The sequence below is a fragment of the Lissotriton helveticus genome, chromosome 4_1 (genome assembly GCF_964261635.1).
Source record: "Lissotriton helveticus chromosome 4_1, aLisHel1.1, whole genome shotgun sequence".
Lineage (NCBI taxonomy): Eukaryota > Metazoa > Chordata > Amphibia > Caudata > Salamandridae > Lissotriton > Lissotriton helveticus.
This window is the reverse complement of record NC_136063.1, coordinates 940,033,159-940,049,877: the sequence shown is the minus strand read 5'-3', so window position 1 is coordinate 940,049,877 and position 16,719 is coordinate 940,033,159. Positions and strand designations below refer to the sequence as shown.

The 16,719-nt window shown below is 45.8% G+C and overlaps 1 protein-coding gene across 18 annotated transcripts in view; it reads right to left on the bottom strand.

Annotated features, from left to right (window-relative positions):
• The window catches only part of EPB41L3 (erythrocyte membrane protein band 4.1 like 3), an 860,969-nt gene that overhangs the window by 20,569 nt on the left and 823,681 nt on the right, over positions 1 to 16,719 (bottom strand). For 16 of the 18 annotated variants that reach the window (XM_078687549.1, XM_078687552.1, XM_078687558.1 and 13 more), the window contains 2 exons: positions 12,394 to 12,525; positions 9,807 to 9,905 (listed from right to left, as the gene is read on the bottom strand). In XM_078687549.1, coding sequence (XP_078543675.1) covers positions 9,807 to 9,905; positions 12,394 to 12,525 — 231 coding nt within the window. The remainder of the gene's footprint in view (positions 1 to 9,806; positions 9,906 to 12,393; positions 12,526 to 16,719) is intronic. The other 2 variants (XM_078687555.1, XM_078687559.1) reach the window with 1 other exon arrangement.

Sequence of the window (16,719 nt, the reverse complement as noted above, 5' to 3'; positions counted from 1 at the left end):
GCCGCATAGCAAGCTCTGGTAGTGGGCTTTCTTGCCTCCCGGATGATGTCCATGCATTCAGGGGGCAAGTCAAGGTAGCCAAATTCTAAGACCTCAGGAGCCAGATCGCCAGGTTGAGCTGTTGCGGATCTGGGTGCTGAATGTCGCCATGTTTCTGCGTCAAGAGCCTGGGTGTGAGTGGGTGTGAGACGCAGCCTTTGATGCGGTACCACGGAGAGTTCTAGAAACGTGGTGTACCATGGTTGGCGTGCCCACGTTGGAGCAACCAGGATGAGTGTCATCGAGTGTTGCTTTAGCTTTCTTGCCACCAGCGGTATGAGAGGTGATGGGGAAAAAGCGTACGCAAATCTGCCTGACCAGTTCATCCATATCGCATTGCCCTGCGACTGTGGGTGAGGGAACCTGGCGGCAAAGCTTTGGCATTTTGCGTTTTCCCTTGTGGCAAACAGGTCTATCTCTGGATGACCCCACTGCTGGAAGTACGGGCGGAGTACTGATGGGTGTAACTCCCACTCGTGCACCTGGTGGCTGTACCTGCTGAGCAGATCCGTCATCTGATTGTCCTTGCCCGGGAGGTGTTCCGCCATGAGGAAGATGTTCCTCTGAATGGCCTACTTCCACATGCTCTGAGCCAGGTGAGACAGCTGTGGAGAGTGTGTACCTCCCTGCTTCTGGATATAGTACATTGCCGTCATGTTGTCCGTCCGGATCAACACGACCTTGTTGCACAGATGTACTTTGAAGGACTTCAGTGCCATGAAGATTGCCATCAGTTCCAAGTAGTTGATGTGCATCTTCCTTTGCTGCGTCAACCATAGTCCCTGCACCGTGTAGTGGAGTACATGAGCTCCCCATCCCTGGAGAGATGCGTCCGTCGTCATGACAATCTGTGGCACAGGCTCTTGGAACGGTCGGCCCTTGCAAAGGTTGTGTGGATTCCACCAATGCAGAGAGTTGTACGCCCGACCGGTCACCAACACTAGGTCTTTCAACTGTCCCTGAGCCCACTGATGTGCCAAGCATTCTTGGAGCGGACGCATATGTAACCTCGCATGCGGGACTATGAAGATGCAGGAGGCCATCATGCCTATCAACTGCATGAACACTCTCGCTGGAAGTGAGTGTTGCGGTCTGAACTTTTGTATCAGCGACTGGATGTTGTCGATCCTCACTGAATTTGGCTGAGCCGTGGCTGCCAGAGTATCTATGGTCGCTCCCAGGTACTGCCGCACATGTGCCGGCTGAAGGTGCGACTTCGGATAGTTTAGTGAGAAGCCCAAACCGTGAAGGAGATGAATGGTGTGGGACATGTCGGCGGCGCACTGCTGGGCTGATTTTGCCTGAACCAGCCAGTCGTCCAGATAAGGATAGACATGGACGTTTTGTCTCCTGAGGTGCGCCGCCACTGTCGCCAGACATTTCGTGAACACTCTGGGGGCTGTGGTCACCCCGAAAGGAAGGACCTTGAATTGGTAATGCCGATTCTGAATGGTGAACCTGAGGTATTTCCTGTGGGATGGATGGAGTGGGATGTGAAAGTAGGCATCCTTGAGATCCAAGGTTGCGAGGAAGTCTCCCTGAGTGAGCAATGGAAGAACCTACTGCAGTGTTAGCATGTGGAAGTGTTCTGAGAGAATGTACTGGTTTAGGGGCCTCAGGTCCAGAATAGGTCTGAGGGACCCGTCCTTTTTTGGGATTAAGAAGTACAGGGAATACACCCCTGTGCCTTCTTCCTCCACTGGCACGAGCTCTATTGCGCCTTTTTGCAGCATGACAAGAACCTCCTGCTGCAATAAGTGCAAATGCTCTGCTGACATAGGACGGTGCTTTGGTGGTATGTTGGGTGGAGTGGATGTTAGCTCCAAACAATAGCCGAACTGGTTAAGTTTCCTGACCCACCTGTCTGTGGTGATGGAGTTCCAGACTGGCAGGAACTGCTGGAGTCTCCCCCCGACAGGTGTTTGATGGTCGGGGGGCAGTGACAGGGAGTCACTGCTTGTTGGTGGCAGAGGAACGGGAGTTGTTGTTGCCTCTGCCTCTGCCCTTGGCGCTGTTGCCCCGGTATCCTCCTCTACTTTGCTTGGTGTACGAGGATTGCTCCCCACCTTTATTGAACTGTGTCTGCTGTGACATTTGGCGTCTGTTAACACCTCGATTGCCTGAGCGACGAAAAGTGTTCCCTCGAAACTGTTGGGACTGGAGAGCTCCCATGGATTTGGCAGTCTCAGTATCTTTCTTTATTTTTTCCAGGGTGGTATCCACCTCTGGACCAAATAACCTGTCAGGGTTTACTGGCTGGTTAAGGATGGTAGTTTGGATTTCTGGTTTAAAACCTGAGATTCTGAGCCATGCTTGCCGTCTGAGCATTACACTGGTATTAATTGCTCTGGCCGCAGTGTCCGCAACGTCTAGGGCGCACTTAATGGAAGCGTTTGTGATGAGCTTCCCTTCCTGGATAAGCATCTCCCCTGCCTCTTTATATTGGTCTGGTAGATGTTGCAATAGGGTCTCTAGTGTGTCATAGTGTGCCCTGTCATAACGTGCCAAGAGCGCCTGCGTGTTTGATATACGCCAGATATTGGCAGCTTGAGCTGCTACTCTCTCCCCTGATGCCTCCAGCACTTTCGATTCTTTGTCTGGGGGAGGAGCTTCACCGGTGGTCTGCGAATTCGCCCTTTTGCGGGCATTAGAAACCACCAAAGAATCCAACAGCAGCTGGCCCTTGATATAGGTGGGATCGCCAGGTGCCGCTCTGTATTTCTTCTCGATTCTAGGGTTGACCACCCTTGACCGTGTGGGCTCCTTAAAGATGTCAGCAGCATGTTTCAGGACCCCCTTTAGCATAGGAAGAGTCTTGACAGTCTTTTCAGCAGCGGAGAAAGTGTCAAAAAGGAAGTCCACATCCACAGGGTCAGCATGGAGTTCTACATCGTGGTTCTTGGCTGCCCTTTCAATTAAGGCATTAAATGCCGCTGAATCCTCTGTGGGAGAGGTTTTAACATTGTACACCTGAGGGTCTTGGATGGTGTGCTGATCCCCTTGGTCACCTGCCCCTATCCAGGAGTCCTGTTGCTCATCAGGCTCTGTGTTGGCTGGGAAATTATATTCCTCGTCTTGCTCCCCAGCATCCTCCCCATCAGAATAGGTGGGTGAGGGTGTCGCAATCCTTTGAGACTGTGGAACAATTGGTTCGACCAAGACCATGGAATCTGGAGCAGGCCTTTTGCGCTTTAGAGGAATGGTATACGACTCCAAAGGTTGCGTCGCCGTGACCTTCCTATTGTGAAGCGTAAGCTTCCCGGTGTCGGCATCGATTAAATGCTCTCTTTGCTCCTCCAGCAAGTGTTGTTGAGGCAGCAAACTTCCAGCCGGGCGAGTCGGCTTCGATACCACAGAGTCCTTGGGCACCGAGCGGGGTGCGAAGGCCTTTGGCGCCACCTTCGGCGGCAGCGTGAAGAGGATCGGCGTCGAAGTCTTTGGCGTCGAGACAACGGGCGTCGGGGCGGAGGGTGTCTTCGGAACCGACGTTGAAGCTTTGTCCGTAATTCGCTTCAGGGAGTCCGAGGCCTGCTTCGTAAAGGAAGCGGACGGTTTCGTCGACCCGACAGACAACTTTTGTCCACCCCCAGGGGAAGACATGAGCGTCGATGACTTCTGCTTCTCGGAGCGAGGCGTCGGAGCATCCTCCTTAGGGGCGCCACGACTCTTGTCCTTGGCCGCAGACGCGGACGGCGACGGCTTCGGATCGGCGGCCTTGACCACTGGCGTCGGGGTTCCGGTCTTCGGCTCGACGCCCTTGTCTGATGTCGGCTCGATGGCCTTCTTGGGCTTTGGCTCGACGGTCTTTCTCGGCTCCGAGTCGGCGGCCTTCTTTGGCTTCGGCTCGACGACCTTGACCACTTTCGGCACCTTCACCGGGTCGACAGCTTTTTTCGGCGTCGACCGCTTCGACACCTCGGAAGATGACTGCGTCGATGGGGGAGCAGACGTCTTCGGTTTCGATGGCGCTTCGGCCATTTTAGTTGTTGTCGACACCGATGGTTTCAGTTTCGGTTTCGACAATGGCGGCTCCGCCGAGGTGTCCGTAGCAGGGCCAGAAGGCGGGGCCGTGGATGCTGGTATAAGGTCTTGGGTAAGGCCGCGTGGCGATCCCTCGACCTGAGCCTTTGTAAATGTTCGAACGGGGCATAGCTCTTCCTCTGAGCTATCTTCCATGGCCCCATAGGCCTCATCGTCGTCTCCTACCTCGTCGACGACTCCTTCTACATCGAGGCCTTCGACATCCGCGTCGTATTCGCATTCGATGTCCACCGTAGGAGGTGAAATCTGCAGTTGAACCTCTTGTTCGTCCGCTTCTTCGTCGTCGAAGATGTCCACCGGTGCTGGGGCCGACTGCCGGGCCGCCATGCGCGCCACGCGCCGAAGCCGAAGAGTCTTCGTTGAACGAAACTTTGAACAAGCCATACAGCTGGCTTCATTGTGGTCCGGCGACAGGCACTTGTTGCACACCGGGTGGACGTCGATGTGTGGGTACTTCGATCCACACACGGGACACTTCTTGAACGGGCTCCGTTCCATGTCGTGTTGTCGAGGGTCTTGCTGCGTCGACTGGGCCTCGATCACCGAAGAGTAACTCGACTCCCTGGAAATCCAACTCGGGAACTGAGTCGGAATCGAACCGGGGCACCGAACGCGAAAAATACCGACGTATAGAAAAAAAGGCATTTTGGCCTCGAAAAGATTAAGTTGATTCCGAACTGGAGATAACGAAATGACATCTGAACCCAATGGCGGAAAAAAACAATCTGAGGATGGAGTCGATGCCCATGCGCACTGTAGTCCAGGGGAGGAGCCACCTATCTCGTGATACTTCGAAGACTCTTCCAGGACAACAATGTGCAATCATCCGGGCCCAACACTAGGCGGCGATCTATGCTATAGATATGAATTCAGCAGCCCACATGCCTCGAACCAATGGATTTAACCCAGATCTCTTGACTTGGGGTAAATGTTTTATTTGTTCAACATCCCATCCATCATATGTTTGTGCAGGATCCTGAAGAACAGCATGAAACCAGGATGAATTCATTGCTACCACCTAGAGGTAAGCAGTGCAGAATGGGGGGGGGGCACATTATACGGGAACTAAACAATTGCAACTGTCCTTTGTGAGGTATATGAGCTTGGTATTTCTTAATTGTGTCTTGTGGAGGGTAGAAGTAATGAGCCAGTATATCAGGATGTATGTAGTCACTGGAAGCTGTAGTGACCAAGCTCATTATTTGTGAAACAGCTTCTAACAGTCCTTCCAGAATGGAAACATGGCTTAGAACGTACAGGCTCTTTTTCTTGCATAGTGTCACTTGTTGTGAGGCCATTACAGTATAGAATGTCACTGGCCAATTTCATTCTGTGAGGTTAGATATTTGATAGAATGGCTGTGACGCTGCAGATAGAGGCACAAACCTTTGCATATGGAAAAGTGCACTACTTACACATGTATTTTTGATAATGTGCAATGGAAATCTATTAGTATTACCTGTGGCAACTCCCATTCTGAAAATTTATAAGTGCACATTCAGCTCTCAATGGCGTAAATAAGAACATTGCTAATAATTTTAGGAAGACAAAAAGCTGTGGTTGAACTACAAAACAACACACTCAAGGTGACAGCTCATACAGGCTGGGGATGATCAATACAGCAAATTCATAGACAGCTGCTGACAGAATCCGGCTCTCCCCTTAGAGCCAAAGCATTGAAAATATTGTCCTGTAAATTGAGGGCAGCTTTGTTTGCAACAAGCAACTCTGCAAGGCTAAAAATGAGAGGAGGGAGCCTCCTGCAGCAGATCTGTGTGTTCACGCCTAGGCTGCTGTTTCCAGCAGTAAGCCATGACGACTATCGCCCCACGGACAAACTATCTCATGTACATACATGTTTTAAGGGTTGGACTGTCGTCGGAATGGGGCTATAGTGACCTCTGGGGTCTTTTCCTAATTACTAGTGGTTGGTGCCCTGTGGATTATCCAAATATAAAGCAAATATTTCGGCATTTGTTGAGTGTAGGAGAATTATTGTAGGTTTTTATTAATTGCTACCAGTATTAATTATGGCTTGCGTGGAAGCCTTTTGCCATCTATGTTGATAAAGCTTTTTTTATATCACTACTACTGCCTCAGCCCTGGGCATGTAAATACAGTGTTATCTGCTGCTGTATAATTCTGTGAGCTCTATGTAACTGAGAAGTGGCGTTGCTTTATGAGCCAGCAAGATTATCTAGCACTGCTGTCTACAGCCAGCAATGTGAAATGTGTACGTTTTATACATGCTGCCCTTCCATATCTGGCCTGACTCATGTAAGACTGAGATTATTTCTGGAAGGGCTGGATGGAAAAGTAAAGTCACAAGTATGCTGAAAATATTTTCTAAAACGTATGTCCATGTGATCTTCCATAACCAGATTTTCTTGACTCCCTGTACTATGTATAGACACTTAGCCAACTTTTCACTGACATTTTTTTGCAAATCCACAGTTTTCCCACCATTGTTGCAAAATGTTCGTACCAAGGGTGAGCCCTGAATGGGTGGGGAAGTACATCATGCCTGTCACTCAACAGGTTAGGAATATATCATTAGTGTTTAGGCAACTTATGACAAACATGACACACTTACCCTGTAGGATGAACCTTTTGACCAAATTCAAGAGAGGTATTTGCTCTCCCATTTTTTAACTTCACCAGCGGCCATTGTGTGTTTCTGAGCTGTTGCTTGCTTTTCTCCCTGGGACTGCTATGACTTGGATTGCGAAACCAGGAAGGCAAATCCAAAGAGTGTCACTGTGACACAGTAGGCCTTTGGATGATAGATTGATGGGTCAAGGGTTTCCACCACTTGAGTCGGATGAGGCTCCACAGGCGGAAACTCTGTGGTTCCCCTCCTCTAAAATGGGTGGACGAACCACAAGGTTGGTGGACAATCACAATTTCTAAAGGACTCCCTAAGCTTTGAGATAAACACAGCCATACTTTTATCATAAATATCTGCCTTGGATTTGACTATTTGTAATTGCCTTGTTACATCAGATCTGAGTGAAACCCACAATCCCCTCTCCAAGAATTTAACTATTAAATTCACTTTATAATCTGTAATATCCCTATAGCATCATATCTGGGTAGACCTCTGAAATACATTTTCTGTTAACAAAGTTAATGTTGTCGTTACTGCTAAAGCTCATGTGGCTGGACCAGACTAATAATTCCTTGGGAATTAAGTAATTTGCTGTGTTCCTTGTTAAAATGCAATTGGACTTCAAAAACACCCAATATATTTTGCAATCCTGTTAAGGTTGATGGACTTTACAAATTTCATGGGAACTATATATTTACCACTGTTCCTTGCAAAACTGTATCCGAGTAGACCTCAAAAACACTGACTGGTACTTGAGAAACTCTCTGCATTCCTGTTGTAGCGTATCTAGCTACACCTCACACATTATTTCCTGCAAACTGAATACTTCTATGTATTCCATTTAAACCACATCTGTGTGGAACTCACAAATACATTCTTAATCTCTATGTAACACTCTTCCGTTCGTTGTAAACTATTTCTGGAGGCAATGCACTAATACTGTCCAAGAAACTATCTATTTCACTGTTTAAATTCTACATGGCATTGTGGTAAACTTTCAATTAGTTTCCTGAACACTTAGGGCCTGATTCTGATGTGGGTCAGAAAGGTTTCCCTCCTAGGGCCTGATTCTGATGCGGTTAGGAAGGCCTCCTAATGGCATTTGCTCCTTCCAAATCGGACCGGGAACGACCCAGGGCCCAATTATGATGCGGTTAGGAACATATGTTCCCATTGAAGTCAATGGTAGTCCAACCAAATCGTATCGGGAAGCATCCGGATGCATTGTACTCCCTCAGTCGGACTGTCCCGATCCGAGTGGGTTGGAAACTATTTCCAACCCGATTCAGTCGGGAAGCATTTCCAACCCGCATCAGAATCAGCCCCTTTGTATTTATAGAAAACCCCATCTTTTTTTCGGTTTCAAGCCAATTTCTTTTGTCAAGACCTTTACAGTTTTTTACCTCTGCTGGAGACTTGCTAATCAGGCCTTAACCGTGTCTTTTCTATAACTGGACCACTGTTTTTATTACAAATCACCATAACTATCATTCTGTTAAAAAACTCTTTCACACTGAACTCCTGCTCAGTTGTACAGAGTGTTAGACATGGGAAACTGCAGTGAGGAACACATGCTTCTCACTTCCAGCTCAAAAGGTCACATTTTACATTGGAATTGCATGTGCTCTGCAGCCAAGCAGAACACATTTCAATAGGTAGTAAATCCCTCATTTAGAGTATGATGGCTGGTCTGTCAGCGAATTGAAGGGATATACTTTGATGATCTGATCAAGACCCATTGTCATCCTTAGAGATTTTGGCTGCCTGGTAGAGATGTCTATGCCTTCAGCATAACAACAGTTGTGATAGTTTTACTGAAGGCACTGAAGTTATGCTGGGCATCATGTTTAATATGCCCGCTCAGCAAAGTTTTCTGTTAAAAAAAACCCCCAAAAAAACAGGAGCTTCATTGAAAAACAATAAAAAGAAATGTCCCTGAAACACCAGGTGTCTTCTCCCAGATCATGGGGGTCATTTCTTTGGTGTCCTGTCTGTGATCGACAGGCTTTGCCTAACAGTCAAAACAGGACAAATGTACGTCCGAACAGCCTTAGGTACACATTTATCGACTGCCAAATAGCAGCTGGGCCACTGGTGAAACATTTCCAGTTCCGGAATACAATGCTACTCAGAAAACAACAATTAGAGTGCACAACGGCACTCCTATTTTTAAACCATGCAGAGGATTTTTGTTCTAACACTCAAAACAGAGATGGTCCTTTGAAATCTTTAAGGAGCCTCTTCTGAGTATGTGGTAGCCTCCATTATGGATACATGGGTTTCTCTCCCCAATTTTTTGCTGTGAAAAGGGACTGTTACAGCAGTGTGTAAACTCCCCATTTCACTTTGGCAATTCCATCGGATCTTTCTCCAGACAGTATAATTCAACCACTGTCATCCGTTCCATTCCTAGAACAGCTCACAGAAGAGCAGAAAGTTATTTTCCGCAAATCTCTTCAGTGGCTGTCTACATATACCCACCAACCACGGGCTCCCCCACTAGGTTATTAAAGTGATAAAAATTGTTCCCTTCCTTCCAGCTCGACTGTCTGCACTATCATATTTTGTGGTGCCCTTGTTTCATGGTGAAAGAATGAATGCTGCTGAATTGGCTGTACCGGGAACGTACCGGGTGGTACAGTGACACAGATGCCTCTAGGAAATGCATGGTACATTTATAAGCATTAAAAGGACATCTTTTTTAGCAGAAATGTATGTTGTGTCTTGCTGAATAGTGAGAATGAAAAGGAATCGTAGAGGGGGATGGTGGAGGAATAAATATCTAACCTTCATCAAAATAATATATTTCATGTACAGTCCCATAAAATATATTCTTTTGCATGGCTTAAAAGAATTGAAAATAAACATTGAGATGCTCAGAGAAAACAATTAGCAGCCTATATCCACGCCTCTAAATTCAATGTTGGCTCTAGGGCCTACTCTTTGTGGCACTGATTTTAACTATGATTTCCAGCAGTTAATTTTCTTCTGTCCATCTCCATATGAGCGGTATGTCCTTTTCAGCTGATCAGATATATGATATTTTCTTCTGGAAAGTGGTGTGTATTTAAACATACAGGTCCACTGACATCAACCTCAGTAATACAGGACAACTTACTTTGGTGATATGTGTGGTAGTTGTGGTGCTGCTTGTTTCGGACGTGATGGTCTGCGCACTCATAAGGATCCCAGGATCTGTGTCAGCATTAGGATCCACCTTAAGAAAGAAAGCAAAGTGGATGGTTAAGTTTTAAACAACAGGTGAGGCTTCATAATACATCCCCTGTCTAAGAGAGGATGGATTAGACATCCTGAGCTATCTAGCCCTGACCACATTATTTCTTTCCTAACTTTTACCCCCTATTTGAAAATACACACACTGACAAACAGAAGTATCAGTCGCTTCAGTATCGAATAAACTTGGTATATAAATGCATTTCTGCATAAAATATGTATACATTAAATTATCTATTCAAGAACAGGCATCCAATGCTATGTTAAAAACATAATTAAAACTTTAAATTCCAAAAAGGTATTGATTGGTATGAACTGGCTCCTGACACTTGTCTTCACTTCCTATATGTAGGATGGAGAGTTACCGCTCTACCAAACAGACTCTTTTTCACTGAAAATATCATGTTTCACAAAATTGCTTACTTTGTGATGCAAAACAGTAATCTCAAATTCGTGGTTCCCTTATTATACACACTATAGTTTAAAGAAACACTGTTTTATGGTTGAGTCCGTGTTTAATTTTAAGGGTGTACTTGGCGGGCAATGGCTAAAATGTCAATATAAATTGAGAATATGGGAGGAAACCATCCATGCATGCCACACAGAGCTCTCGTGAGCATCCCTCTACCCTCTACAACAGCTATGGACTTACTCTTACTCCTATTCCTCCTATTCATCCACTGACTCTCTGCACCAGGACGACCGTCTTGAAATATGTGATTATAGTTTAAAATAGGAATTATATATTTGTTGGTGTCATGATTACACAATATGCAATGCAATGCTTAATGACAGGAGGTCAACAAATAAATGCCATTTTACTGCAGCCGGATTTTCATGGACTGTTGTGTTCATGTTAAATGATTTCAAATTTTGCGACTTAAAAACGGGAGACTGATTTTTCATTAAAGGATACTGTGAGGCTGCTTAAATAAGTACATAACAGCTTGATGCCTAAAGACGTTTTTACTTATAGTCAGGGTCATTGGAATTATACCTTTCTAAAGCTGTGGAGTTTTACGCATGCTTATGGATTTGCCGTCTTTGTCACATAATCCATCATCTACTGCATAATTTCCAGATTTTTAAAATAAGGTTTGCTTCTAGCTCAGACCTTCTAAAGTTTCTAAAAACACCTCAAAACATGTCGCTGCACAGTGGAAGGCCGGGAAACAGCGTTTGCAACACTGTTTCCACAACGCAATGCCACTACGACGTGGTCGTTACAACAACAGTATTGTTAGCACGCAATACCATCACATCGCAAGTCAATACGACTTGCTGTAGGGGGCGCACTGGTATTGGATTTAAAATCCAACACCTTCCCTGCTGTTACGCAAACTGGAGTAGGAATAGTAAATAATAGTATTCCTAAATCGAGCGCCCCCCTACTGCAATGTCGTTGTAATGACTTGTGATGTAATGGTATTGCGTACTAACAATGCTGTTGTTGTAACGACCTCATTGTAATTGCATGCGTTGTAAGGAGCTATGGCCCAGATGCATGAAGCTAAAAACCGCTCGCAAAGGGGCAGATTCTCAGAATCTGCCCCTCTGCGACCGGTATTTTTGCATTTGGGATGCATCATCCCAAATGCAAAAATTGCAAATTGAGAATTCGCTATATTGCGATTACTTGCATTGAAGGAATCTAAAATTGAGATTCCTTAAATGTAATGCACTGAAGTTTAAAAAATAGCGATTTCGCTAATAGTGCTCGCAAATTACCATGAAGTACAACTTCATGGCAATTTGCAAAAACTTTGAAAAATGCACTAAAGTGCATTTTTCAAAGTTTCATGTTGCGCACACACATGCCCTAAGGGCATTTGTGTGCGCAACAGATGTGCACAGATCAATTTCAGGGGTGCAACAGGGTCCTTTGGACACCCCTGCACCCTTGAAATCGCATTCTCATTTTGCGATTCGCAAATTGGTATTCCTTAATTGCGACTCGCAATTTGCGAATCGCAATTAAGGAATTTTAAGAATTCGCTATTTTTAAAGTGATTTCTTCTTGCATACCAATTTGCTATTACTTATTAGCGATTCCTTATTTTTCGCTAATAAGGAATCGCAAAATGGATGCTTGATGCATCTGGGGGTATATTCTGGAAGGCCATTTGCACAGGTTGACTGTCGCCTTCCAGTTGCCTGTTGCTGTATTTTGGTGTTAAACAGATATTAATGAAGTGAAGCTTTTGCCAAGACCGGCTTAAAATGCACAAACATTATAGTATCACAAGCTGTGCTGCATTAAGCCACATATTATGCCCTTTCTTGCCACATAATTGCTTAATTCCAGTGGCCTTGCCTAATAATTTACTTTTGGAAAGTTCTACTGCTTTTTGCGTTCGTATATTACTTACATTTCTATGTACTACAAATGTAGTTTACAGCATACTGTCTCAAGTTATTAACCACTGGGATGGAATGGGTATATAGAGAAACCTCTTTCAAAATATATTTACCTCTGCTGACTCATAAGTAATGGTTTTCGTTTCCGTGTGTACTACTGGAACTTCCTTGGTAGAAATATCATGCCTCTCGTCTTGAGACATGCCACCAAAACTCACAGTTGCAATCTTCACAACTGGCGACTGCTTCAAAGGGAGAAATAACAACAATGTCATAATTTTCATATTTCAGTCATTTGTGAACACAAACATAGCAACTTACAGAAAAGAGTAATGAACTGAAACTTGCTGAGCAGTGGTATTTCAGAATACTTTAGGCTTCAATTTGAATTTAATCATGCAGCATTAGAAGTATTACTCTGTGGTTGCAACAACTTGTGTGAACTTAGTACAAGGCAGCAGACAGAAAAGCGATACAGACAGAATGGTACAAATAGGCAGTTGAGAGACTATTTGAAAAGAAAACAGCTGGGGAGAACCAACCCTGATAGAATATTGAAAGAAAGCCCACAATGAAGCTCTGGAAAAAGGGACGAGGTGGACGGGGCCAACACCTGGGAGGTCTATGCAGACAACCAGGCTGACAACCAGGCAGCAGCGTATAAGAAATAGTATCAGAAGACCCAACGCCAGAAACAAAAGCCCAACCAATGGGCCAATGTAAAGAAGTGAAGGATTCGATAGTAAGGCAGTGCCCACAGCTGAGGAAGCGTAAAAGGCCAGAAGGAAGGGAAAGTCCCCGTATGCATGGACCAACCCATGCCCAACCAAAAAGCCAGTGAACAACGTGGGTGAGGATCCCGACGCCACCCAAGATCATTCTCTGTAGCCTAGTAGCACAAGGGAAACGAGCAACCTCGCACGGACGAAGTGGACGAAAGTCCCCGGAAAAGAATCCTAGGGGATTACAACCTCCGTACGATCCACCCGGGAGTGGATGGATAAGGAACCCATGTCAGAGAAGAACAGAAGAGGACCATTTGCCATGTATGCCCAAAAAGGACAGAAGGCACATCTGAAGAACAGCCAGGCCAGTAATGAAACTTTGAGGTTGGCCATGGAGGTTTCATGGAAATGGCACCAATCAAAAAAGTTAAAGTAACCGCAGCTTCACTCAAGGCAGAAACAAAGGAAAAACAGGCCATGCAGAGGCATAGAAGAGATAGGGTGGCCGAGATGGCCATCCATGCCAAGATATGGACATGGGAAGGCCACAAAGAACCTAGGAGAGAGACCAGCATTGGCATAGCCAATAGGTCTTGTCTTCGGGGCTTTATAAGTGTTTAGACCGCACTATTGGCTTTCTTAACGTTTTTAATATGTGTTGTAGAGCACATATTACAAATATGTGCAGCTGTTATAATAAAAAAAAGTGTTATAACTATTTCTGTCACCTTATATCTAACCGAAAAAACATTATATACAACTGAAGTATTGTACTAAAAAACAAAATTAATACAAAAAATGTGTTCGAGTTTATTTGTTTATGCAATGCTGTCAAATTTTCCTTGCTAGTTGTAATTAATTTTTGTTATGGTTTTTATTGTTAGGTGTGGCATATAAACAACGGGAGGGTGGATGTTGTGAAATAGTATTTTAATTAGATAGGATTAGTGGAGAGTTATTTGTGGAGAACTAATAGATGTCACATTTTTATGCCAAACTGATGAGGTGTGGAGTGATGCTGAGGTGGTTGTGAGTAGTGCCGGAGGTGATGCTCAGGTGATCCGAAATGATATTGAGGTGATGCTGAATTGGTGGTGAGCTGGTTCTGAGGTGATCCTTATGTGATGCTGAATGGTACATAGGTGGTACTGGGTGATGCTGAGGTGGTGCTAAGTGATGTGGTGATGAGTTATACCAATGTTGTGTAGCTGAACTGGTGCTTATGAACTGTCCCCGTGTGCAGGACTTCCACGGAAAACTCTTTATTTAACAATATGCCCAAAAACAAAACATCTTTTAATGCTCTGTGTCCTTTATTTTGTATAGGAGGCACCTTGTTGGATATTTCTATGGTTTTGGCATATCAATATAATCAGTGTAGCTGAAAAATAAAATAACGGTAGCAGCGAGGGCCTGAATTAACGTTCATGCAGATTAACAGAGCCTAAACAATTACGTCTGTTGCACCAATCTCGGGGAGGAGACAGTGGGAGGGAGAGAGGGGAAGAGTAAAGGGGGCGGATGAGGAGCCAGTGAAGGGAGATAAATTGCAACAATAAGAAACAATACACAGACTGTTTACTGTACAGCCGTCTATTTTAAGTGTGGGAGGGGTGGTGAATCTGCCTCCTGTTACAGTGGCGGTACTGGTGTGCTTCCTGTCTGCGCAGCACAGGGGCACTAATGTTGCTGCCGATGAATTAAAAACTAGCAAATAGTGTAATAAAGGGCAATAATGTGAATGCCAAAGTTGCTAGGAATAATAAACATTAATAATATTATCATACTATCACAGCAGCTTTTGGCGGAGGAGTTTGTCCCTCTGTGGAGAGGACGTGCCTTGTAAGGAAAGCTGCAAGGTCCAGCACCCTGGTGCTTCTGTCAGGGTGCTTTATAATCCAGCTTGTGGCCATGGGGTCTGTCCCTTGGCTGGGGTGATGGGGACGCGCCTTGTAAGAAAAGCTGCGAGGTCCAGTGAGTTCACAAATGCTAACATCGGAAACCTGGGCATCTGTGTGTAAAATTTGTTTATTAAACAGAAAACAAGAGAACCACGTGGGTGTGATGGAGGCGGCACGTGCAGTGGGGTGAAGGAAACACGCACCACAACTGTGCACTGTGCAGTGGGTTGAAAGGAAGCACGCACCACAGCTGTGCAATGTGCATTACGGTGAAAGGAAGCACGCACCAAAGCTGTGCAATGGGGTAAAAGGAGGCACACACCACATATCTGAACTGTGCAGTGTTGTGAAAGGAAGCATGCGCCACTACTGTGAAGTGGGGTGAAAGGAAGCACTCGCCACAGCTGTGTACTGTGCAATGGGGGAAAGGAAGAACGCACCACAGCTGTGCACTGTGGAGAAATGTCAAAGGTAGCATGCACCACAGATGCGCAGAGATGTGATAGGAAGCACGCACCACAGTGATGAAAAAATGTGACTGTTAAAAGGTGCGGTCCATTTTAAGCTGTGTACTGTGCAATGGGGGAAAGGAAGCACGCACCACAGCTGTACACTGTGCATAGATGTGAGAGGTAGCACGCGCCACAGCTAAGCAGAGGCATTATTTAGCAGCCCGTGCCAGCAAGCACACACAAAAAGCAAGTGCTAATAATTAAGTGCCCATGTGCCCACCGGCAGACACCGGCTCAAGTTAAGCCCCCAGCAAGGCCCCTGGATCGAGCGAGCACCAAAAGCAATGTGGGGAAAGGAAACAAGCACCACAGCTGTGCACTATGCAGAGATGTCAACAGTAGCACGCACAACAGCTGCAAGGAGGTGTGAAAAGAAGCGCGCACCACGGTGATGAAAAAACGCTAATGTTAAAAGGGGCGGTCAATTTTTAAGATGGTACCGAAAAAGAGACGACTATAGAGGCCAACTACAGAGGCAAACTACAGAGCACAGCAAATGTCTTGACAATAACATACTAATACAAAGAGATAGGTGTAGGAAGAGAGTGCCGAGATAGATGAAATGCGTGTGCTGGAAAAAGAAGCGCGCACTCTTGTGGTGGTGGGGTCTGTCCCTTGGCTGGGGTGGGAGAACGCGCCTTGCTAGTATCTTATTGTCAGGAATGCGAGTGCTGGTAAAAAAGCGCACACTCTTGTGGCGGTGGGGTCTGTCCCTTGGCCGGGGTGGAGGGGATGCACCTAGTACGGAAAGCTGCACTTTGATCATAATTTTAAAAATGACACTTTTAGGTAGTTGGCATGTTTCTGCCCTTAGTCATTTTGTGACCTGGCCTGACTCACATAACTTGGTGTACGTGACAGACTTTGTGAATTTGTCCCAGATAGTTACAAAATAGAGGGATTAGTTGTGCCTAGATTAGCCATCTGCTTGCAGGATGGGGGCCAGAGCAGAGTACAGATCCATTTTCATCTGAAAAGCCTGTGCTCTGCCTTCACACAAAGGACCTAGCACATCTGCAATGTCACTTCAGCCATCTTGGAGCCAGGGGATGGGAGGCAGGGAATTAAATGCCTCCCCTGTCTAGAAGAATCTCCAACCTTCCAGAACCAGGGAACCAGGTTATAAAAGAAGGTCCTCAGGCACCAACTCTTCAGTACACTTCTGGACCTGTTGATTCTCTGCCAGGAAGATGCACTGCTGCGCTGCTACAAGGACAGCCACTCCGCTGGGCATCTGCTCTAAAGGAACTGCTGCCCTACTACTCTCTTGCCTGCGAAAGAAGAACTGGACCTGCAATGTC